The sequence below is a fragment of the Cordyceps fumosorosea genome (assembly GCF_001636725.1).
Source record: "Cordyceps fumosorosea ARSEF 2679 chromosome Unknown scaffold_27, whole genome shotgun sequence".
NCBI classification, from domain to species: domain Eukaryota; kingdom Fungi; phylum Ascomycota; class Sordariomycetes; order Hypocreales; family Cordycipitaceae; genus Cordyceps; species Cordyceps fumosorosea.
This window is the reverse complement of record NW_017387327.1, coordinates 58,546-80,775: the sequence shown is the minus strand read 5'-3', so window position 1 is coordinate 80,775 and position 22,230 is coordinate 58,546. Positions and strand designations below refer to the sequence as shown.

The following is a 22,230-nucleotide window of genomic DNA, read 5'->3' as shown; positions in this document are numbered from 1 at the left end:
GCCAACTTGGTGGATCAAAAGAACGATATTGCAGTTTTTGCGCAACACGAAAGCATGCGCCAAGATTTCAAGTGCATACCACCACGCTGAGTGGGCAGAGGGGCAGGCAGGAATTGACTTGGTTGGTTGCGTCGACCTGTCAAATTGTGCATCAGGTACCAAGTCAGTTGTACGGAGTACAGGTTACAGCAACCGCCACTACATGAAAGAGTATGCGCCCGGAAACGGCACACACACAGAGGTGAGCGCCCGGAGATGCTGCGATACATGAATGAAGTCAAAAATTCAGGGCGCACAATCGAAAGGGTTCCAAGGAAAAGAGAGTCGCAAGGGCCTGAAACGACGCTAAACCGACAACGGCTGGCGCGCGTGCTGGGGGCCAGCCTACCAGGCTTCTGTCCACTGTACTGCACGGTACTCGGCTCTTGCCAGTGGTCGGTGATCACTGAAGTGGCCCCTCACAGGTTGCTCACCTCTGTACCTTCTGTAGGCGTTGGCTTTACTCTGCCGCCACTGCAGAACTGGTTCCTGAGCCTTGCCGGCGCTAACAAATTGCAGGCCGCATAATCATTATGAGCTCCAGGGCATTTACGAATAATAATGCATGGACGAGGCAAGGCGAGGCGCAGGAGCATATTCAATCATTCTGCCTTGCAAAAATAATCCATGGTCATAAAAATGTTCATATAACTGGCCCCAACACGCCATCACTCACCGCAAGAAGCAAGTCCTTGTGCTGTCCCTTTGGTAATACCCTACCTAACTTATGTAGGAGGTTAGTAGCGTGCCAGCCGCTCCGGTTAAGGGGAATCGCAAGGGGCCAGCCGGCCACATCGCCAACTCCAGTCTCCAGTCTCCCACCCCAGCGCCACCCTAATAATACTTGAGCTACTACTAAGTACTTACTAGTAAACACTGTCCGTCCTCGAGGCTCGAGCCCCCTCCTCACCAACTCTTCCACGCTTCCACCATCGCTCCCTTCTTCTCCAACCACGCATCTTGTACAGCAAAGATACCCTTCAGATTATACAGCATCATACTCTCGCCCCCATTGCCTAGCTGGCCTAGCATACCACTGCCGCAGATGCACGTGCATCCCTGGTCTTGAGCCATCACCGCGTCACAAGACAGACTATCAGTACCTACTGAGGGATCGCCCTTTTCCCACCCACAAACTTCACGCAAGCATGTCTCAGCACGACGCTGCTCAGCACGACGAGCACAAGCCTGTAGAGAACAAGCGCTCTCCAGAAGCTTCTGACGGAGAACCCGTACGTGCTTTATTTGCGCCGCCGCCACTTCGATGCCCCAGCTCCTCCCCAGCAATCACCCAACGGCCGAGCCGAGGAACCACTGCCTCACTCACTCAACTAACTTGCTCCAGGCCGCCGAAAACGACGAATCTTTCGAAGACGCCGTCGATACAGTCGATTCTGTGTCAGTACGATCGCTGACCAAGAGAGCCGTATCAACCTCCAAACCTCCTCCTACCGAAGAGCATCATCCTCAACCGCAAGCTCCCGAGACTGCAAGCGACCGTCCCCAACATCCCGAGACTGCAAGCGAACCCCCCCAACAAGCTGAACCAGAAGTGGCCCAAGAGGCCGACGCCAAGTCGCATCGCGAATCATCTCCCTTGTCCAGACGATTATCTTCCACCTCAAATCTCGACAATGTCAACCTAGATGACGAGGCTGCTCCATCTGTCGATCGTATGCAGCTGCCTACTGCAACATAGTGCGATATGCTAACGGCACCCCGTAGGAGAATCGAAAGCATCCGTTGAAAACGAACAGCCGCCCAAAACCTTGTCCCTTAGCAGCATCACGAGTGCTCTTCCCTCCATGCCCTGGTCCCCGCCCGCCGGTACTTCGCCCGCAAAGAGCCCTGGAGCGTCGTCCATTACAACGGCGCCGCCCTCCACAACGGCCGCTACACAACCTCCGCCACCCACCAGAAAACTCACCGGAGCCTTTTCATGGCTGTCTCGAAACTCGTCTGGCAAAGATGCTGTGCCCGCCCAACAACCTAGCCAGCGACGAAACACGGCAAGCTCCGTGGGCACCCTTACCAGCAATCCCGAAATGATGCTTGGCAAGCTGGAGGAAGAAACTGAAAATGGGAAAAAGGAGGCCAGAATGAGTCTCAAAGACAGATTCAAGCTCCTGCGTCTACAGCAAGAGGCAGGCATCCCCCCCCACGCGCTCGAAGACGACAATGGTAGCAGCGGAGCTGGCCTCGGGTTGGTCAATGGCGATGCGGCGTCGATAACAAGCGAGCTTGCCTCGCCGGCCCCAGTACCGACTCCCACCATCGATCTCGCACCTGGAACCGTATCTGGAGTCAATGCAGGACCTTCGGCGATGCCAGAGTCCCAAGTAGACTGGGACTTGTGGCAGTCTGTTGTCTACGAGGGCCCGGCTGTCGTTGCGCGTACTAGTGCCGAGGAACTGAACCGTGCTATCACCACCGGAATTCCAAGCGCCATCCGAGGTGTCATCTGGCAAGTGCTGGCGCAGAGCAAGAATCCCGAGCTGGAAGCAGTCTACAAGGATTTGGTTGTCAGAGGTACCGACAAAGAGAAGCGTCACAGCAACAGTACCACTGCCAGCGCTTCAAGCAGTGGCAACATCACTCAGAGTGGCGAGGCTGTTACCTCGTCGGCGTCTTCAGTTAAATCTGACCGCTCGGGCACGAATGCTAGCATGTCATCCAAGGCAGAAAAGGTATCTGAGCCAAGCCCAAAGGCGCAGGCTGTGGCAGCAGCTGAGCGCAAGAAGAGGGAAAAAGAGGAGACTGCAGCCCTTCAGAAGCTCGAGAAGACTATCCGACGTGATCTTGGTGCCAGAACCAGCTACTCCAAGTACGCTGCTTCGGCAGGTCTTCAGGATGGCTTGTTCGGTGTTTGCAAAGCATATGCCCTGTATGATGAAGGCGTGGGATACGCTCAAGGGATGAACTTCCTCATCATGCCCCTTTTATTCAACATGCCCGAAGAAGAAGCCTTTTGTTTACTCGTGCGCCTGATGCACAATTATGACCTTCGAGAGCTTTTCATTCAGGACATGCCTGGCCTTCACATGAGACTCTATCAATTTGAACGCCTTCTAGAGGATGTTGAGCCAGCCCTGTACTGCCATCTCAAGCGTCGCGGCATCTCTCCCCACCTCTATGCTACACAATGGTTTCTTACTCTCTTCGCCTACCGCTTCCCCTTACAGCTTGTCCTCCGGATCTACGATCTCATCCTCTCCGAGGGCCTCTCTGCCATTCTGAGGTTTGGTATTGTTTTGATGCAAAAGAACGCGAGTCTATTGCTTGCCATCTCCGACATGCAGCAACTCACAACCCATCTGAAGGACAAGGTCTTTGATGTGTACATTGACAAGGACCCTAGTGCGGGAAGTTTGCTAGAGAATGGATTCTTCGGCAGCTCAAGCGCCAGCATGGACAAAGAGGTCTACAGGGCCGACCAGCTAGTTAAAGATGCGTCTGAAGTCAAACTCACTCCCGAAACATTGAAAATGTACACCGCCGAATGGGAAGAAAAGACCAAGGCCGAGAAAGACCGGGAGACGGAGCTGCAAGACCTGAAGATATCTAACCAAAGCTATGCAATCCAGTTGCGCAAGCTGGAAGAACGAGTTGAGGCCTGCGATCGCGAGCAAGCCGATCTTGCGACGGAGCTCGTGCACACAAAGGTCGAGAACGAGGAGCTAAAGGATGAAAATGAAAGCCTCAAGGGCCAAGTTCAGGAGCTTCGAGTCGTGATTGAGAAGCAACCGATGGAAATCGAAGAAGCCTGGAAGCTCGAACGAGACAGCCTCATGAAACGCAATGAAAATGTACATGAAGAAAACAGAAAGCTAGAACAAGAGCTAGCAGAATTGGAGGAAGTCCTCGTCAAGACAAAGATGCAATATGCAGAGGTATGTCGTCTTTCGTTTACCACCTTCTTCAAGCCTTGACTAACCGCGCGGTCACAGATTAACTCTCAGCATGAGACGCTCAACAGAAAATGGAGTGATCTTAAGCGGCAGTTTGCATAATTGGGCTCATCTTTCCAACATACCAAGGAAAAATCAATCTCAACTGTAGAACAGTGGGCACTTTGTACATATTACCTTGATAAAAACCGCACCCAAGGCGCTTCGTTTGAAACTACTCAATGATGTACAGGATGGTGGCAATAGAATATGACGTTTGAGAGGGATGCAGTGTTTTCAGCATGCCTCGATGTCCTTGTGGCAACACAGGATACCGCAAGAGGAAGAAGGAACATTTATGCCTAGACAGGCTTTTTTTTCAGTTACGTACAAGGTATAGATTCATGAAGCATGAGCCTGCAAAAGCAAAAGCAAAAGACATTGATCAACGATTCAGCAATGTAGAAAGGTTTCAAGGCGTCAAGTGATTACAAGCATGTGGATGCAGAGACTGAAGTCATGTTTGTTTTATTTCTTTTTTGCAAACTCCCTAATGGACCCAATCCGATGCTTACATGAAGCTTATCATGCCCTGCAAATGCCTAAACGTGGAATGCGCAAAAGACAGGGACAAAAAATCCTTGAACACCATACCGGGGAAGACACGGACAAGACAGTGCGCACAGCTACCAGCCGGTGGTGTCCCTCCTGCCAATCCCAGTTCAAGTTTTTTCCACTCTTTTCTAAACACACCAGAAGTAGAGGAAACCATGTCATTTATTTGTGGAGCTTCTTCTGGTAGAAGGCGAGCTCCTCGCCCTCGAGGATGTAGCCGTCGCAGCGGCCGGACTGGCCGGGGCGGCTGGAGATGATGGCGAAGAGGCGACCGGCCTCGAACTGCTTCTCGACGGGGTGCTCGACCTTGCCGCGGGCGGCGAAGCGCTCGGCCTGCTTCTTCTCGACCGACTTGGAGCGCTTGACCTCGTCCTCCTTGATGCCCTGGGCCTTTTGGCGGCGGCGGCCGATGGGCTGGCCGTAGTGGGCCTCGTACCACTGGCGGAAGGGGGCGGCGTCGACCTGGACGACGGCGGAGCGCGTCAGGGTGTTGGTGCGGACCAGCTCGTTGTTGGAGGGGTGGTAGGCGACGGCGATGACGCGCGTCTTGCGGGTGCAGCCCTCGGAGGCCCAGGCGAAGTTGCCCGAGTCGAGGCGGAGGGCACGGTACTTGTGGTTGCCGCCGCGGGTGCGGACGGTGTGCACGCGCTTGGCGCCGATACGGGTGTTGGCACCCTGGCGGCCAGCCTCGAAAGCGCGCTTCTTCCCTGTTGGAAAAGGTCAGAACGCATGTTCTTAGCAAATGCTCAAACATACGGGCTTTCGGTAGAGGAGGGGGGAAGCGAGCAGGACAGTGTCAGGAGTTGTTGGCTCTCTGCTGTTACGCATTGGAGAGAACAAGCCTGATAGCCCACCTTCTCACTCCCCCCTCCCAAACACACATGTATTGTTTTCGCATTGTAATGGTATAAGGATCAGTACGCACGGTAGTAGGCACGCTTGGCACCGGTGGCGGAGCGCTTGTGACGGGAGTCGCGAGAGATACCCATGATTGCGAGTTCTGTAGGGATAATGCGAGGTTAGCAAAACAATTTGCTTTCCAGGATCGACGGAAGAGAAAGAGAAGGTCCTCGGAAGACACGACGATTGGCAATGGATATGCGAAACAACCAACACCTTCAACAGGCACAGGCGACACCGAAACGAGTCCAACAAAGTTGCAGTATTCGTATCGAGGATGATTCGCCAGTAGTCGTTGGATGTAGTCGTCGTCGCCGTCTTTCGTCGCGTGTTCCTCGAGCGTGCAAGAAGAAGATTCACTAACCTGATGATTCTGCTGCTCACCAGTTGCAATCTAAAATTGTCGGATGTAGGAGGAGTGAACTTTTCGACTCTGGACCCGTTGGTGGACAGCACAATTGGAGCGAAAATTGTGGTTGTGGGCTGGGGGTTGCGCTAGCCCCCGGTACATACCCTTGCAGTCAGGGCTTTCGGGTCTTTTGGCCGGTAGATAGTTGTTCCGGGGCATTGAGAGCTACTCACGTGCACCGTTGTAAGCGAAGCTGAAATAGGAAAGTGGGCCTTCGAGATCCTGCTAGCGTCCCTAGTCCCCGGCTGGCACTTTTCGATGTACAATACGACGGACGTACTTTACTCAAGCATGTGCAGACAGGATCTTATGCAGTTCACCGTGTCTGTCTCTTATGGAACTATGGGCGAGTTCACTCCTAACCATTCTCAGTCCTTGAAACGAGATGAGTAGTCGCCCAGAATAGTCTCCTCTCAGTTTCTATAGCGTACAACCCTTCGGGACCTGTGATTCGCTTTCGTGATGTCAATCACCGCTCTTTAGTATCTCATTCACAACTGGCACAGATATCCCCCCTCTCTTATTGATTTAAAGGAATTCCGAACCTCTCGAATGCAAACTATTCCTGATTGATGCATAGCTGCTATATTCTCCTGGTATCTCTCATCACCCACTTGATGTGGATCGCTTGTTTCTCCCTAAACCAACCGCAACTGAGTGTCGATATTCGTTTGCGACCCTCAGATACGCCTAAGCTCAAAAATCTCTTTCCAATTTGTTTCTCATATCTTCACAGTCTTTTGCTGCTCCAGGGAATATTACTTAATTTTGCTGCCGCTGAACTTACTCCCTTGGTGGTCGATTCGCCCGCTGGCTTCACTGCCGCAAGTGCTGGAATGCCGTCGTGGCTTTTTTTGAAGAACCGAAGAGCTGGCCCGGAACACGAGAAGATCACGACTACTCGCCGATGAACCCATGCGCCGCGGTATTCAAGCTTGACGGTTCCAGCATAAAGCCGTGCCGTATCGCTCCCGCCCTGTGCAACGGCGACTCACGTGTGCTGGACTCGAGCAAACTCGGTCCAGGCCCAGAATTCTCCCCTGCAACTTCTACTGTAGAATCATTCCAAGCTATCTATGTTTTTCTAATTCTATGGATGCTGATACGTTTTTAGGTCGAGACAAACTACGTGTTGCAACATCCAGTGAGCTGGTCCCTGGATCATCGACAAGCTCCGTGCTATGCATTCCCAGACTTCGCTTTTGGCTCCTCGATGAACAGTTGCTTACTGGGACACAACCACAACCCCGAGATTCCTTATTATGGTCCTTTGCCTCCCTGGCTGCCGTCGACGCCGCATCCATCTACGCCGCATCCGTCTACCGACCCGTTTCATCAGCACTACAACCTACTGCCGCGCTACGGCAGCCAAGCTTTTCCCAGAAAAGCAGCCAGCATCGTCATCGCAGCCCGCGAAACGCCATCGCGTATCAAAAGCAGCGCTATGAGACGGGGGTCACGTCGTGGCAACTAGTATTCACACGAAAGCAACTCGTCTACCAGCTCACGCTCCTCAGGCCACATCGAGTCGCCTGTCAGCTCGAATTTCACGTCGCGACGGAGCTCGCGGCCTGGGAGCTCAAGCGCCTGGGACCCATCACAATCGATAAGTTCGTACGCGGCTGCGAAATCTAGTCCCTCGAGAGGTACCCTCGGAGAAAAGACTGGGCAGGCTCAACAGCCGAATAGGCGGGCACCCCCAAAGGCACCCATAGAACCCGCCAGCTTCCGACGTCGACAGGCCAACAGAACCGGGTATGATGGGCGGAGGGGCGTCGCGAGCGCCGACACGCCGCTGTGGTCTCACTCGAGACGATGGACGAGCGGCGAGAAGAAGGAGCTCATGGCATACCAGAAGATGCGGCAAAACATTCACTACATCGGTGCGGATGGCTCGCCGTTTGTGCCGCAGAATGCTGCCGAGCTGGCCGCTCTCAAGATCACCATGGCGGAGGAGCGGCAGAGGATCATTGCGGTCAAGGTAGAGCGTCTGACAGCGGAGCTATCTAAGTACGGCAAAATTACCCCCAAGATACCCATAAACGGACACTCGCTTTTCGCGTTAGAAGATAGCTGCTTTGCAAGCGGGGAAGATAGGGTAAATGGAGCGACTTGGCCGACGATTGTTCAGCTCAAAGAGGAGGGAGACCGGCGCGCCGAGGGCACACGACGCCTGCCCCATCCCGAAAAGGTATACGGCTGGAGTCAGCAGGGCAAGATGAGGGTTGATCCGGATGGACTGTCGTTTGGTATTCGGCCTGTAGATGGGCTCGCTAGGGAGGGTGATTGCGAAGGACCTGCGCTGGATGAGAAGGATCTACCAGATTGGCTCGGGGAGTTGATTGACTTATGAGAAAGGATTACTTGAGGTGTACGCGATGTTGAGGCTTGGAAATAAAATACGGATATATCCTAGCAAGTAACTTTGATGTTTTGTCCCGACTTTGAGCATGTGAATGGGTCGTGTAAGTGACGTCTCCGTCGACAGCCTTATCTGCCAATTAACAGCCCACTAGGTGTAGTTTTTGGAATCTGCATTAGAACTGCAAATTCCACCACGATTAGTAAAAGCAATGTGCAGTACGAGAATAATTGAGACAACTTTTTATCCGCTTGTTGTAAACAATAAGCTAGCTGTACATACATACATACATGTGTCCATCCATACATACATACATACCTACCTCAACAACAGATGTGGGACCGAATCTCTTCCACAACCACACTCATACACTAATAGATATAAGATTAGCCAAAACACTTTATTTTCAAGAATTTGAATTTTTTTATTTACTTGCTCTATTGGGTCTTTGTTAGGCATCTCCGTCACCATCTTTCAGGGTTCGGAGTATTAGTGCTAACCCCTGTCCCGATCGACCCGCTTTAAAACAGAGCTGTGCTGAGCTTCTCAACAAACTTGTGAAGCACCTGTTTTGCCTTCTTTCCATTCGCGTCACCCTGCCCAATTCATCTCTCCTGGTAAACCAGAACGGCGCAGAAATCATGGCGGCCTCTACCACGCTCAAACTTACCAACCGCTGTACGGTTCTTCCTGGTGATTGTCGCTCCTCATGCTCTGCTCGAAGCTAACGTGGCTGTTGCTGTTCCCCCACCACAGCACCGAAGCAACCCATCAAGCGTCTTCCGGCCAGCGTCGAGCTGCCCGCGGGTGCGACCGTCGAGGACGTCAAGAAGGCCGTAGCCAAGCAGGCCGGTATCAGCGACTTCAACCGCATCGGCCTGTTCGACACGGCCACCAAGAAGACGCTCAAGGACCGTCAGGCCCTCATCGCGAACATTCCCGCCGTTGCCGATGCGGGCGAGGTGCTCGTTAAGGACCTCGGTATGTTTCTAGCGCCTCATACCTCTTCTTGCGAAACCAGCGAGACTGACAAGAGAAAAACTTTTGCCGCAATACAGGCCCTCAGATTGCCTGGCGAACCGTCTTCCTCATCGAGTACTTTGGCCCGATCCCGATCCACGCCGCCGTCATCGCCGCCCGCCCCTACATCTTCCCCGGCGGCGACGCGCCCATGTCGCGCACGCAGTGGCTCAGCTTCGCCCTAATCGCCGCGCACTTCCTCAAGCGCGAGTACGAGACGGCCTTTGTGCATAAGTTCTCCGCCAACACCATGCCCGTCGCCAACGTCTTCAAGAACAGCTTCTTCTACTGGGCCTCGTTCGGCCTCCTCGCCGCGCTCTCGCTCTACTGGCCGCGCTCGCTCGCCGCCACCGCAAGCGAGCCCGCCCTCGACGCCGTCGGCACCGCCCTCTGCCTCTTCGGCGAGGCCGGCAACGCACTCGTCCACCACTACCTGTCGACGCTGCGCCCCGCCGGCAGCACCGAGCGCAAGATCCCGGCCGGCTACGGGTTTGGCCTGGTCACCTGCCCCAACTACATGTACGAGGTCCTCGCGTGGGTCGGCATCATCATAGTTAGCCGCGACTGGGCCGTGACGCTGTCGATTGCAATTGGCGGCGCGCAGATGTACGTCTGGGCCAAGGGCAAGGAGAAGGCCTACCGCAAGGAGTTTGGCGACAAATACAAGAAGAAGCGCTTCGTCATGCTCCCTGGTCTTTTGTAGATGTCATCATGTCAGGGGGTTCTGGTTATGGGTCTACGCGAATTTTCGCCATGGCTACAGGGTGTTGACTCAAATGAGCTCGTGGGTAGGTAGGTTGGTCGTGTCGTGTGGATGTTAATGTAAAAATATAATAAATATAGTCAATCTAGTTCATGGAAAGTGTCATAATGCGTAATCAAATCCGTTGCGATCCTTCAGTTCATAAATCATAAATGTTGTCGTGACATGGTTGTTCATTGGACTTGCCACGAGTATCCATCCTCAACATGTGGTCGAAAGCGACTCCGTCTCCGAGTTCTTGGTCTTGCCGGTGCCGGTCGTCGTGCTCGACTCTCCATCACACAAGCTGCGGCTCGTCTCCGACATGGTCTCCAGCCCGTCCATCACCACGCCCCCCTCAGCTTCGTGCCCCTTCTTCCCCTTGTCCACCACCGCTGCCTCTTGCTTTCCAGCTCCATGCCCATGCCCATCCCCGTCCACATCCATCTCATCCTCCTCCCCGAGCGTGCGCCCGCAGTCGCTGCAGCTGCACTCGCTCCCCTCCCACGACGACCCCTCGGCCGCGCGCCCCTGCAGCTCCGCGTCGAGCATGTTGCCGATGGAGGCGACTACGGCGGCGCGCGCCTCGGCGATGTGCCGCTGCGTCTCCACCGACGGCAGCGTCTCGAGCAGTGGCGGCGGCGACTGCTGCTGCTGTTGATGGATGAGGGGTGGCGGCGGCGGTTGGGTGCGCGGGGCTGCGTTCAGGGCGGTCGCGGGCGCGGCGCGGCTGCCGGAGGGAGTGGACGTGGAGGCGGCGGCGGATGATGAGGTGGTGGTGGCAAGACGGGAGGAGCCGTCGCTGGTATTGCTGGCGCCGCTGGTGCTCATGGCCACCTGAGGTAGCGTTTGGTGCGGGTTGTGGTGTTGCTGTTCTGGTGGCGCAGCGGCCGCTGGTGGTGGCGCGGATGCTTCAGACATGTTTGCATCTGATGAGATGGAAAGCCCTGGGTTGGTGTATCAAATAAACTACAACAAAGGATTCCATGTCTCATGAACTGATGGGGCCTTGCAGCTGCAGGTGATCATGTCAGTCTGATGGGTGTGGTGGGGTGATTGGACTCGCCCCTCTCCCCTTGCATACAACCTTCCAAGAAGCACTGACAACAAGCATTACAGTCATATTATTACAGGGACCCGATGACCGGCAAGCCCTCCTAGAAACATGCTGCTACATCCAAGATAAATAATGTTCAACACCAAATTCATCCCGTTCCAAACGCCATTGCTATGCTGGCCCGGCAGCCATGAACCCTTTGCCGGTAATACAATCATAATACATAAGCCAAAGTCGCATCTTCTTCGTAGTACACCGCATTTAAGTATTTAATAGTTAGAAGACGGCGTAGGAACCCCGTCCGAAGAGATGGATGATATTGAGGATAGTGAGCTGAGGTTCGAGTGGCCTCGGCTCATGGGACCGCTCCTCGAAATGGAGATGCCGGGATTGGCAATCAGCGCATCCGCCCGGTCAAAGACGTTGCCATGGAATGCCCTGGCAAATGAGGCACTCTGTGGCGTCACAGGCACAGTAGCTTGCATCGCGGGGCCGAGGGCGGCGCTCTGGGGCGTGATCGGAACATTCGATGGCGAGAGAATGCCGCTGGGATACATGCCGGGAGGGCCCGGCGCTCGAATGAGATGCTGCCACGGAGACTGCACGATCAAGTTGCTGGTGTCCTTGAACATCTGCTGAATTGGCCGCAAACGCACCCGAGTGTCTGGTGGTAGAGGGAGGCGCTTAGTCAACTCCTTGACCATCCCGGCTGTGCTTGCCCAGCTAGAGAAGAAGTTTCGGCACAATACTCCAAAGCCAGGCTGAGTACGCAAGCTTGGGTCTCTCCGTTTCATAACAGCCAGCTGATTCTTAAGCACTTCGCTTTGCTGGACAGCATCGTTGCAGATGTTGATAAGGCCCTTCAGGTCGCGCAGGGCGCCCTCGGGGGCTCGTTGTTGTACCGCGTTTCGAAGCCGTCCAGTTAATTGCATGCTGAAGTTAGGCAGCACTTGCAATACAATGTCGGCGGATTTCTGTAGGGAAACCAATATTCTCTCGAACTGCATATCGTCCTCGGCGGTATTGTAAACTGGAACTTGTGGTCCCATCTGGCTTATTTGGCCCATCTGGCTTATTTGGCCCATCTGGCCCATCTGGCCCATCTGGCCCATTTGATCGTTGGGCATGTAGGCGTTGGGCCGTCGAGGGCCGCTCATGTATGGGCCCTGGTTATCTTGAGAGGATCTCGAATTGGCAGGACTGTGCCGTATGGTACCTTGGCGGCTGCGCTGTTGCCCGTTCCTATCCATCGGGGCCGATTGCATCTGGCCATTTTGCGTGTATGGCTTGATGGTGTCGTTGTTGCTCTCATATTGCAGTTGCGGGATTGCCTGAGGAGATTGAGAAGATACGGAAGACAAGGTTACCCGCAGCTCCATTATACTGTTATACAATAACATGAGGAGTGACCGAATATATCGTGCATCCCCATTGTTAACAAACGTATCAATGTTGTCTGCGAGTAGCGTGCAAACATGACCATATGCACTGACTAGCGTCTGGCATGCACGGTGCACGTTTTGGTTATCCTTGGTGTGATACTCGCCTTCCTCTGGAATGGCGCTTTCGTATCTTTGAATCTCTTGCTCAAGCTCTTCCACGTGAGAGTTGGTGTTATAGAAGACAATCTCAAGGCTCGATCTTTTGGCTGACCCGTCGTTGGTCAATGTCATGAGCATCTGAATCATTGGGTGAATTTGGAATACAGAATACAAGATCCCCTTGGCAGATTCAATGACTGGGTCGTAAACTTTTGATTCTCGCCTTCGCTCTGGCAGGACCGATAAACGTCGAACGTAGATTGGACGTTGCAAGAGACTGTCGGTTGGGGTGGCCGGGCTCTTCGTTCCTGCCGGAGTCTCTTGCATCGCGGACCCATGACTCAAACCGCGATAGTGGCTGAATCTATTATTCGGCTCCGCCTCCTCGAGGGTATCGAGCTCCGTCTTCTTCGAAAGAATGCCCATACGCCGGTTACGACCATCAGGCCGATCGGGTCTTAATAGGCTCTCAGAGTTGCTTCGTAAACGTTCGTTGACATTGCCAATCGTGAGGGGCATTACGCTTGGCCGACGAATTGCAGTGTTTTGTTGTGAGAGGCCACGATAATGGGAGCGAGAAGGAATAGGAGGTGGCCTGGCGCCGGGATTTGGTGATCGTATGTCGGGAGGATCTGACCCATTGACCTTGATCGGGAATCGGCCACTGGCTGCGCGCTTCAAGGGATATCGGGGGGTCTCTGCATTCTCGCTTGATTCGTCGCCTGTACCTTCAGCTTCTATCCTCCCACTGATGGCGAATTGTCGCATAAACTTCTTGATATGGGCCGTCACGGCTACTTCAGTGACCTCGGTTTCCCTAGCTTCATTGGAGGGACTAGCTGCTTGTAGCCGCAACGCGTCTTTGGGAGGGAAGCTGATCGGGTTTCCTTCGAATTTCAAGACTTGCAGTGAAACCATGTCGGCAAGACATAATGGTAGCTCACGGATGTGATTCTTGGGCACGGACAAGACCTTGAGACTGACGAGCCTTGAAATCTCGGTTGGCAGGGAACGCAGTTGATTTCTGCCTAGGTCGAGGATCTCTAGTGAAGTTAGGTCGCATAGCTAGTTTCGGTTAGTAAATGCTGGGGAATGGTCGTCTCAGGATAGGATAGGACGAACAGTCATGGGAAACTCCTTGATCAGGTTACCGCGGATGTTTAGATAGCGCAACGACGTGCATTCAGAAAACCGAGTGGGGAGAGTCGATAATTGATTGTGCGAAAGAGCAAGCCTGATTGAAGTTAGCAAGGGCACTGTGATAGTGGTTAAAAAGCTACCAACCGCTCAAGTTCATCCTTGACAATGTCTACCACCTCTTCAGGCAGCTTCTGGATGTTCTTTCGGCTGAGGTCAACAGTCACGCCAGATTTGAGACCAGTTCCCGCGGTGCTGGCTTCAACAGTCTGGCCTTCACTCTCCAAAGCCGTACGCATGGCATCGCGGGCCAGGCTGATGACTTGTGCCGGGGTGAGGGCCCTGGAGACGGCGAGATTTCCATTCGGAGGAGCGCTTATACCGGTCGGAATGGGCGGAGGAGGCGGTGCCGTTGCGCCGTTGGACGTGGCGGCCGAGTTTGGCACGGGCCGGCGACCCTGAGCAGGATTCTCGGGCAGGCCACGGACGCCAGAGGAGGTCGAGGTCGTGCTCGTGGGCGCAGCCGCCGTTGCTGTGGCGGTCGCGGGCGGCGGTGCCCGATCTGTGCGATCCGGCCGCTCCATGGCTATCAACTCTCGATGGATTGAGCGGCCGAGCGAGAGTGGTGCAGCTTCTAGAAGCGCGTTTCAAGGCGGAAAAAGGCAGTGCGCAATGGTCTAGTGCGGCTCGGGGGATCGAGGGCCAAAAAGTTTCGGTGACGGTGGACAGGCGCGGCAATGTTTCAGGAGAAGCCCCCCTCTGTCGCGCAGACGGCAGCGTGCCCAAGCTCAAACACGCGAGCAAAAAAAAAAGCAAAGGAATGCTAGGGCAGCAGGTATCGTAGAACGCCGATATGAGGCTACCAAAGTGAAGCCGGGCGGAAACCGCCGTGCATGATGGTTGAGTTGGATAGGGACCAAGCAGCTGGGTTGCGAACGAAAGGAAGGGTGTCGAGGGGCTGGCGAGATGGGACGTCGTTGTGTCCCCCGAAGCGAAGCTGCTTGTGAGGATGGCGGTGGCGGGAGAAGCCTTGGTAGGGCCGTGCGATGGACCGGGGGAGTACTGGGAAAGGATGAAGTTGGGAATTCAGCGGCCGACTTGCTTCTTTGGACGTGTCCACGACATACAATGTCTCCTATCTATTTAGTCGGGTCTGGCGGGCTCAGGTGAGGTGAGGCCCTTGCAGGAGTGGAGGTACAGTGCGATCAGTGTCGTTCTGGTGCCACAAGACGGTAGAGCCGGTGCCGTTTTGGCACGGTTTGTACAGTGCGAAATATCCAACTTGCAACTAAAGACAGTAGACGGGAGTCAGAGGGCCCCTTGAATGACGTATCTGGGGATAGTATGGAAACATTTTGTCCCTTGTCGCCTGGCGGTTGAAACAAGTTGGAAGTTGTTTTGATACGGTATAGACACGGATAGGTACTAATTATAGGTACTAGGCACAGTGATCCTTGCTTATAACGCGCCAACGCCGACGTCCTTGGGCCACGATGCCAGCAAACTTCGTTTGCCTTGACCGAAAAATTTTCAAGGAGGTAGTACAAGAATTGTTTCACGAATGGACAGTGATAATTGGTCGACCAAACAAAAAAATTCGCCCATGTGTCTTGACTGTACGCTCGTATACGTGGGCACAGGATCACCTTACCTGTACTAGGCATGTACATACATACTGTAGGTACATAGGTACCTCTGGATACAAGTGGTGGAGCCTCGACCTCTTGCTGTGGTGCAGGCGTGCGTTACCTAACTTGACAGATACACTTCAGGACCAGAAACGCGCTACCACTTGGACGCGATGCAAAAGAGCAGCGAGACTTGAAGGCCTACAAAGGGGCAATTGACGCGATGGAAATGCGGACTTGTGCTTATTAAGAGTATTCCGCCGTCCAAGGCATTGGCACCTACAGAATCATGCCTACGCTGCAGAGGACCAACTCATGCACCGATATTGGGTTCACGCTGCGGCGCCAGTTTGGCAAACCAGACTTCAGGTACGCCAAAATACTTGCTTACGCATATTTGAGGTTAACCTGATGATGGAGACCCCATCAGCGTGAAATCATCGAAGCAGCCTTGGCCGGTTTCGACGTCTACGTGCAGGCCGCTACATCGTTTGGCAAGAGCTTATGCTTCCAGCTGCCGGCTGTAATTGACACTGGTAGTACGTGTCTGACATGGCAATAAAAGGATAAGGACGCTGAGACCTTGTAGTTACAGTTGTGGTGTCGCCACTCTTGTCTTTGATGGTGAGGATTCATTGGGCTGGCCAACCAGGGGTATGAACCTGACATTTACAGATCAACCAAGTTGAGGCATTGCGTGCATCCGGAATCAACGCGAGCGCGCTCAATAGCAACACACCGTATCCTGAAAAGGAAAGAATACACCGAGACTTGGAAACGGGCCATCCCTTGACGCGGCTATTATACGTGACACCTGAGCTATGCTCCGGCTCCCGCTTTCGTGAGCGCCTTCAAAAGGTGCACGAACAGAGGGAGCTTGCCCGAATTGCCATTGACGAGGCACACTGTATATCAGAATGGGGCCATGATTTCCGCAAAGACTTTAAACGACTTTCTTGGTTCCGCGAGACATTTCCCACGGTGCCAATCATGTGTTTAACAGCTACGGCCAACGATCGAGTGCGTCAAGATATCCTCAGCGTATTGCGGCTCGATGGCGCTCCGGGGAGGATCAAGGCGTTTCTGATGAGCCCTTCGCGAGCCAACTTGCACCTAGAAATACGATACACAAAGGATGAGGACGACAACCGTTTATCAGACTTCCTAGCGTGGCTGCAATCTGTGTACGATCGCCGTAGGGCGGAGCCGCGGAAAGAGGAACTTCGGCAGTCGGGCGAAAGAGTCGAGAACGTGCCAGGTATTATCTACACAATATCTCGTGACGAATGCGATACGCTCTCGGCGGCGTTGCGGGCTCAGGGGATCGGCGCACGCCCCTTTCATGCGAAATTGCCCAAGGACGTCAAGGAGGACACTCTCAACCGATGGATTAAAAATGAACAGGGCTACGACATTATCGTAGCCACCACCGCCTTCGGCATGGGCATCGACAAGAACAATGTGCGATTCGTCGTGCACTGGAGGTTGCCCAAGTCTTTTGAGGGCTACTACCAAGAAGCAGGCCGTGCCGGGCGAGACGGGAACGCGAGCTACTGCTTCCTGTATTATAGCCGTGAGGACCTGGAGCGGATCACGCGAATGGTGAAAGGGGACTCGAAAGACAGCACAAGCTACCAATCACGGCTGCGCAGCCTGCAAGCCCTCGCGCTCTACTGCGAGAACATCAAATCGTGCCGACACGCTGAGATTTGTAAATACTTTGGCGAAGCGGTAATGCCGGAGTGCGATTTTGCGTGTGACTTTGACAAGGATGCGGAGGATCTACAAGAAAGATTTAGAGAGGGGCTGGCAAGCGAGGAATGGGTGAGCACGCAGGCGATGCAAGGCACATATGACGGATATTATGACGATTATTAAAGCTTTGAGACTAGAACCCAGTTGCTCTCTCCCCCCTCCTCCTCCTCCTGAAATTCATATGCTATGCCCGCTCTGCGACAAGTGAGAAATACCCGCGCCGACTCAATGCTTCTTTGCGGCCTTTTGCCTCTGCTTCTCCGCCACCAGCTCGTCGAAACGGTGCCAGGCCATCAGCCCCTCGAGGAAGCAGCTCACCTCCCACATGAGCCAGACTGCCGAGAAGCGCTCCACGCCGTGGCGGCTCAGGCGCCAGCGGTCCAGCAAATAGCACTCGGCCACGTGGATGCCCAGCACCGGCACGAACAGCGCCCGCACCAGCCATCTAAACGTGGCCGCGCCGCCGGGGAACCGCGCCGCCTCGAGCAGCCGCCAGGCGGCCGACCCCTCCCCGGTCCAGGGCAGCGTGGCGGCGCTGACGAAGTAGAAGGAGACGGCGAGCAGGACGGCCCAGTCGGCGGGCCGCGGGGCGACGTAGGAGGTGACGGCGACGTCGCTGATGTCGAGGGCGGCGCGGGCGACGGCGTCCATCTCGACGAGGCGCGGGCGGACCTCGGCCCAGGAGGCGAGGGGCGGCGCGAAGGGGAGGGTGTGGTCGAGGCCGTCGGCGCGGATGAGGAGGGCCTCGAGGGAGAGGTCGCGGAGGGAGGGGCGGGCGGCCTGGCGCGCGGAGAGGCCGTTGTAGTGGCGCAGGTAGTGGCTCATCTCGCGGGTGTGGTCGCGGTTCATGTGGGAGATGATGCGGTCTTTGCGGGCGGCATTTTCATCCGCGTTGGCCATGATGACGGTAGGAAGACTTTATCGTTTTGGGAGGTGTTGTATGGTTGGTTGGATGTCAATTAGGGAGGGAGGGAGGAGAAGTTGTGTTGGTGATGTTGAAGTGGACAGAAATTTGGGGGTTGGGCGGGAAGCGGTCGGAGTTTCCGGAAAGCGCCTCGCTTTGCATGAGGTCGCAGTGACACATGGAAGGGCCTGCAGAGATGGTCGTATTTATATAACACAACTAAAAATATCTTGAATTCTACAAATACTCAATCGTCATTGATTGTGTCCAGCTTTTGCTCTTCCGCCTCTTTGAAAGGGGAACGAGGTGCCATCGATGTCTTGGCGCCGCCTGAGTGACACCAGCATGTTGCATCGATATTGTCTCCCCTTCAATAGGAGTAGCTATGGAGCCAGCTCTGCAGCGCACAAAACAGCAGTAGACAATGAACCTACAGTATAAACCAATAAGTTGTGCTGGGCACAAGTCTCGTGAATGGTGTAGAAGCTATCATTGGACGACAAGGTTATTCTGCTTTCACAGTATCACCCTGACCCCGTCCCATCAAGCTGTTTGATATATTTGGTCACCCACCATTACCGCAGTGAGGCCTGGTCGTCCCAATGCTTATCGTGAATTCGCAACACGGAATACATGGAATCACATGGAATCAAGTATAGTTTGTGCGCTTCACTTTAAACAAGCCGAAAGAGTAGGGAATATCATATATTGTTCGGCGCAGTCTCCCAGCTCTCGCGAACCTCTCTGGTATCACTAGTGTACAAAGCCGTGTCAAATCACACAATTTGAGCAGCAGCCAGAAACGAAAACGAAGCCAAAAGCAAACGAAAGACCCTCCTAGGTCATCAAGCATGTACGAAAAGGAAAAATGTAACAAGACTCCCAAACAAGGACCATATATCCAGCCTCCTTTTCTTCTGCTTTCCATCTCTTGTAAACAATCGTTGCAGTCATTTGTCTGTCATTCAAATAGAAATAATCCGACCCCGATCCCAACGCATCCGTAGACACGTGAGGCAAAAAGATTTCACCCAAAGAAGGGCTCTTCAATCTCGCAGAGACCCTTTCTCCAGATGTCTGTTCTCCGATCTATGCCCGACACCAAAAATATACAACGTCAGCCTGACTTAATATATATAACTTCAATTCCCCTCCTCTTGCGGTGACAGGTTTTTGTGCCACTTGAGTCGCATTTGGAAAGATTGATTTTGCTTCTGTCGCTTTTCAGCCGAGCTCCCAAGACTCACCCCATAGCTCATTCAGATTGATGCCTAGCAGCTCTAGGCTCGGGTCGAGGTTGAAGGGCTGCGTGGCATCACCGTTGTTCATGAGCCACGGCGCGGCGGTAGGGTCCAGCGGCGCGGATGGCATGGATGGCGTAAAGGCAAATGGCGTAGCAGACTGGATAGTGGGAAGCGGGTTAGCACGGGTAGTAGTAGTCGGGAGCAGCGTAGACGCCTCTCCTGTTCCGCATACCTTTGGTCTGTCCGGGACGTCGAGCGGCAACCCGTTGGCGCTCGGCGGCGCCGGGTGCATGGGCGGGGGCATGGCCATGCCGACCTCGGCGAGCTGGCTCGATGACGTTGGCGGCTCCTGGTTGGCGAGCAGGCGGTAGTGCAGGTTGACGAAGCGCTCGGCCGACGACGACTTGGCCACCTCGGAGGGCTTGGTGCCCAGGTGCGCCTCGAGCAGGCCCAGCGCCGCGCACATGATGGAGTAACCCCACGGCTCGTTGTTGCCGCAGCGCAGAAGCCGGTCCTCCTTCATGTTGAGGCACTTTTCGATGAGCTTGAGCGTGTGGTGCGAGTTGATCATGATCATGTTGGTCGACCCCTTCGGCTGCAGCATCGTCACGCTGCACAGGTTGATGGCCGTCGTCAGCGCGTCCTCGCGCAGGAAGTTGAGCGCGCGGATGCCTTGCTCGTAGAGCTTATCGTGCAGCAAGACAATGTCTCGCGCGGCGTTGTAGTAGATAATCTCCGAGTACTGGTACTTGGAGTTTTGCTTGCGCAGCTTCAGGTATGGTTGATGTAGGGGGATGATGTACTGCCGTAGCTGCACGTGTAGTAGGGTGTATGCGATGAGGGGGTTCTTCTTGCTCTTGGTTGGATCCACGTTGGTATCCCAGGAGGGCAGGGCGTCAATCTCCTGTGTCAAGTCATTCGTGTAACGAATCACTTGGTCGTAATCGATGTCAGACGTTGGGCCCGTCAGTAGACGGCTGAGCTCTAGGCGCAGTGGTAGACTAGATCGGGCCAAGTTCTGGAAGGATGAGAATGTATAATCCTTGGCAGGCTTGGAGGGCGGCAGCTCCGTCGTGTTCTCGCCAAAGTCTTCATCATCGAGGTTGCGAGGAGGGCTGGTGTCGTAGTGCAGCTGGCTCAGCAGCGTGGGCAGGCCGTGATCGAAAGATGCCTGCATGTCGAACTCCTGTATCGTGGTCCAGATTCTGCGGCGCATCTCCTGGTTGTAGATCGTAATCTTGTTGGCCATGTGGCTCGGCTCGCGGTGAAGACCGACGGCGATGCCGTTCTGGATCAGGGCGCCCGAGCTGGTCCAGAAACGCTTCTTCTTGTACGTATTGACACGCTTCGCCAGATACAGCAAGCAGGCTACTTGGTAGTGGATGAGGCGCCGGTGCTTCTGGCTCTGATTGCTGTGCCAGTCGTCGGCGGCCTTGATCCACTTCTCGGCACAGTGGCGGGCGCTGGACATCATGCCCACGAACTTGAGGCTCTCGTGAGTATGGACTGTGGTGGTGACGGCCATCATGGCCAGGAGCATGGCAGTGAAGGCGGCATAGCGCTTGTTGGCACCAGGCGTCCAGTAGGCTTCGTACTCCTTCTTGAAGGTTGGGATGTGCACAATTCGGTGAATTTGTTCGAATTGGTCGAGATAGATGCTGACGAGCGCGTCGGCCTCTTCCTTGCTGGGCAGCAGCGCCTCGAGCTCGGGGTCGGGCTGATCAAACATGAGCTCACGCTCCTCCTGGCGCCGCTTGCGATCCTTGCGGTCATGGATGATGACGGGGCGGAGCCACTCGTCAGCGGTCTCGCGCATGAAGGGGCAGAGGCCGGTCAGCTCAACAAAGGCCATGCTGGCATTGTGCGGGCCAAAGTAGCGGGTGCGGAAGCCCTTGCCGCGGAAGAAGCGGAGCTCAACCTTTTCGTCCGACGCGTTGGTGGCGTCGATGCACTCCTGGACCTCAGGCCGGGGCGCATTGGGGTCTGCGTTGTGCGCACCGGCGACGGCTGCGGCATGGGGCGAGGTCTCGTCCTTTTGGGTGGCGGGGGAGTTTGTCCCCGCGACGGTGCTGCCATCGAATGAGGCCGAGGCGCCGGGTCGGAGGAGCTGAGTCTTGAGCTGGGCGATCTCGAGCTCGAGGCGGCGGATGCGGTCGTGGTCCTGGCGGAGGACGTCCGGGTCACGCGGGCCGAAGCCGGCGACGGCGTCGGCCAGGCCGAAGCGGCGGGAGTCGAGCTGAGCAAACTGAGGAGGCACGCCGGCCGAGGCGTTGACGACCTCGCCGGTGCGGGACTCGTAGGAGCACCGGTCCGGCGTGCCGCTCTTGATGCACCGCTCGCACGGGAAGCCGCGATCGCACGATAGCTTGCGGCGTCGACACTCGAGGCAGCTGAGACGGACGCGCTGTCGCTTGCGGGCGGGGGGGTTGTCGGCGCGGTGGGAGGAGCCGGTGTCGCCGTCCGATTCCGGGGACTCGCTGCGATCAGACATGGCGTCGACGTATGTTATAGGTGATCGATTCGGGGGGAGAATGAGGCTTTGTCTAGTTGCGGCGGACGAGGGCGAGGAAGAAAACAATCGGAGTTACGACATATGTGTGAAGACGAAAAAAGGGGTGGGATTTTTGGCGGCGGGGGAGCGCAAAATCTGCACGAGGGCAAAGATCAGGGCTGGGGGGGAGTTTTGGACTGGAACAAGTTTTTTGGCTCGTTGCCAGCTATGGCTCTGCGCGGAGGGGCTGTGAACGGACAGGCTCAATTTTTATCAATCTGATCTGATAAGAAACCACGCAGAAAAGTTTGCGCCGAGCCCCATCGGTCTTAACGCCGAGGCCAAATCCGAGCCGGCATCGGTTCACAGCGGGCTCGTCAGTGGACTTTTAGCGGGCTACAGCGTGCTGAGCATTGTTTTAGCGGTCGTCGTAAGGATGCAGAATGTGGAGACGGAGACTTGGCAGGGTTCAACGGCTCGGCCTCCGAGGCATGATGTA

General features: G+C 55.0%; 9 protein-coding genes across 9 annotated transcripts; 4 read left to right on the top strand and 5 right to left on the bottom strand.

Moving 5' to 3' along the window:
- Positions 1 to 1,187: 1,187 nt before the first annotated feature.
- On the top strand, positions 1,188 to 4,049 carry ISF_08148 (GTPase activating protein (Gyp5); the record flags this gene model as incomplete). The annotated part of the gene is made up of 4 exons (XM_018851751.1): positions 1,188 to 1,271; positions 1,385 to 1,712; positions 1,765 to 3,929; positions 3,987 to 4,049. 4 exons carry the CDS (start codon positions 1,188 to 1,190, stop codon positions 4,047 to 4,049), a joined length of 2,640 nt encoding a protein of 879 aa, XP_018701021.1.
- A 654-nt stretch (positions 4,050 to 4,703) lies between these two features.
- On the bottom strand, positions 4,704 to 5,530 carry ISF_08147 (40S ribosomal protein S8; the record flags this gene model as incomplete). The annotated part of the gene is made up of 2 exons (XM_018851750.1): positions 4,704 to 5,248; positions 5,467 to 5,530. The coding sequence occupies 2 exons, from the start codon at positions 5,528 to 5,530 to the stop codon at positions 4,704 to 4,706; spliced, it is 609 nt and encodes a 202-aa protein (XP_018701020.1).
- A 1,412-nt stretch (positions 5,531 to 6,942) lies between these two features.
- Positions 6,943 to 8,273, top strand: ISF_08146 (hypothetical protein; the record flags this gene model as incomplete). The annotated part of the gene is made up of 3 exons (XM_018851749.1): positions 6,943 to 7,460; positions 7,540 to 7,860; positions 8,267 to 8,273. 3 exons carry the CDS (start codon positions 6,943 to 6,945, stop codon positions 8,271 to 8,273), a joined length of 846 nt encoding a protein of 281 aa, XP_018701019.1.
- Positions 8,274 to 8,853: 580 nt separating this feature from the next.
- ISF_08145 (3-oxo-5-alpha-steroid 4-dehydrogenase) lies at positions 8,854 to 9,935 on the top strand (the record flags this gene model as incomplete). Its single annotated transcript, XM_018851748.1, has 3 exons — positions 8,854 to 8,890; positions 8,969 to 9,193; positions 9,271 to 9,935. 3 exons carry the CDS (start codon positions 8,854 to 8,856, stop codon positions 9,933 to 9,935), a joined length of 927 nt encoding a protein of 308 aa, XP_018701018.1.
- A 261-nt stretch (positions 9,936 to 10,196) lies between these two features.
- ISF_08144 (hypothetical protein) lies at positions 10,197 to 10,895 on the bottom strand (the record flags this gene model as incomplete). The annotated part of the gene is made up of 1 exon (XM_018851747.1): positions 10,197 to 10,895. One exon carries the CDS (start codon positions 10,893 to 10,895, stop codon positions 10,197 to 10,199), a length of 699 nt encoding a protein of 232 aa, XP_018701017.1.
- A 405-nt stretch (positions 10,896 to 11,300) lies between these two features.
- ISF_08143 (RAM signaling pathway, SOG2) lies at positions 11,301 to 14,293 on the bottom strand (the record flags this gene model as incomplete). The annotated part of the gene is made up of 3 exons (XM_018851746.1): positions 11,301 to 13,637; positions 13,695 to 13,806; positions 13,857 to 14,293. 3 exons carry the CDS (start codon positions 14,291 to 14,293, stop codon positions 11,301 to 11,303), a joined length of 2,886 nt encoding a protein of 961 aa, XP_018701016.1.
- A 1,333-nt stretch (positions 14,294 to 15,626) lies between these two features.
- ISF_08142 (ATP-dependent DNA helicase recQ) lies at positions 15,627 to 17,215 on the top strand (the record flags this gene model as incomplete). The annotated part of the gene is made up of 4 exons (XM_018851745.1): positions 15,627 to 15,706; positions 15,758 to 15,876; positions 15,933 to 15,961; positions 16,013 to 17,215. 4 exons carry the CDS (start codon positions 15,627 to 15,629, stop codon positions 17,213 to 17,215), a joined length of 1,431 nt encoding a protein of 476 aa, XP_018701015.1.
- A 102-nt stretch (positions 17,216 to 17,317) lies between these two features.
- ISF_08141 (hypothetical protein) lies at positions 17,318 to 17,992 on the bottom strand (the record flags this gene model as incomplete). The annotated part of the gene is made up of 1 exon (XM_018851744.1): positions 17,318 to 17,992. One exon carries the CDS (start codon positions 17,990 to 17,992, stop codon positions 17,318 to 17,320), a length of 675 nt encoding a protein of 224 aa, XP_018701014.1.
- Positions 17,993 to 19,220: 1,228 nt separating this feature from the next.
- ISF_08140 (C6 zinc finger domain containing protein) lies at positions 19,221 to 21,731 on the bottom strand (the record flags this gene model as incomplete). The annotated part of the gene is made up of 1 exon (XM_018851743.1): positions 19,221 to 21,731. The coding sequence occupies one exon, from the start codon at positions 21,729 to 21,731 to the stop codon at positions 19,221 to 19,223; it is 2,511 nt and encodes an 836-aa protein (XP_018701013.1).
- Between the last annotated feature and the right edge of the window lie 499 nt (positions 21,732 to 22,230).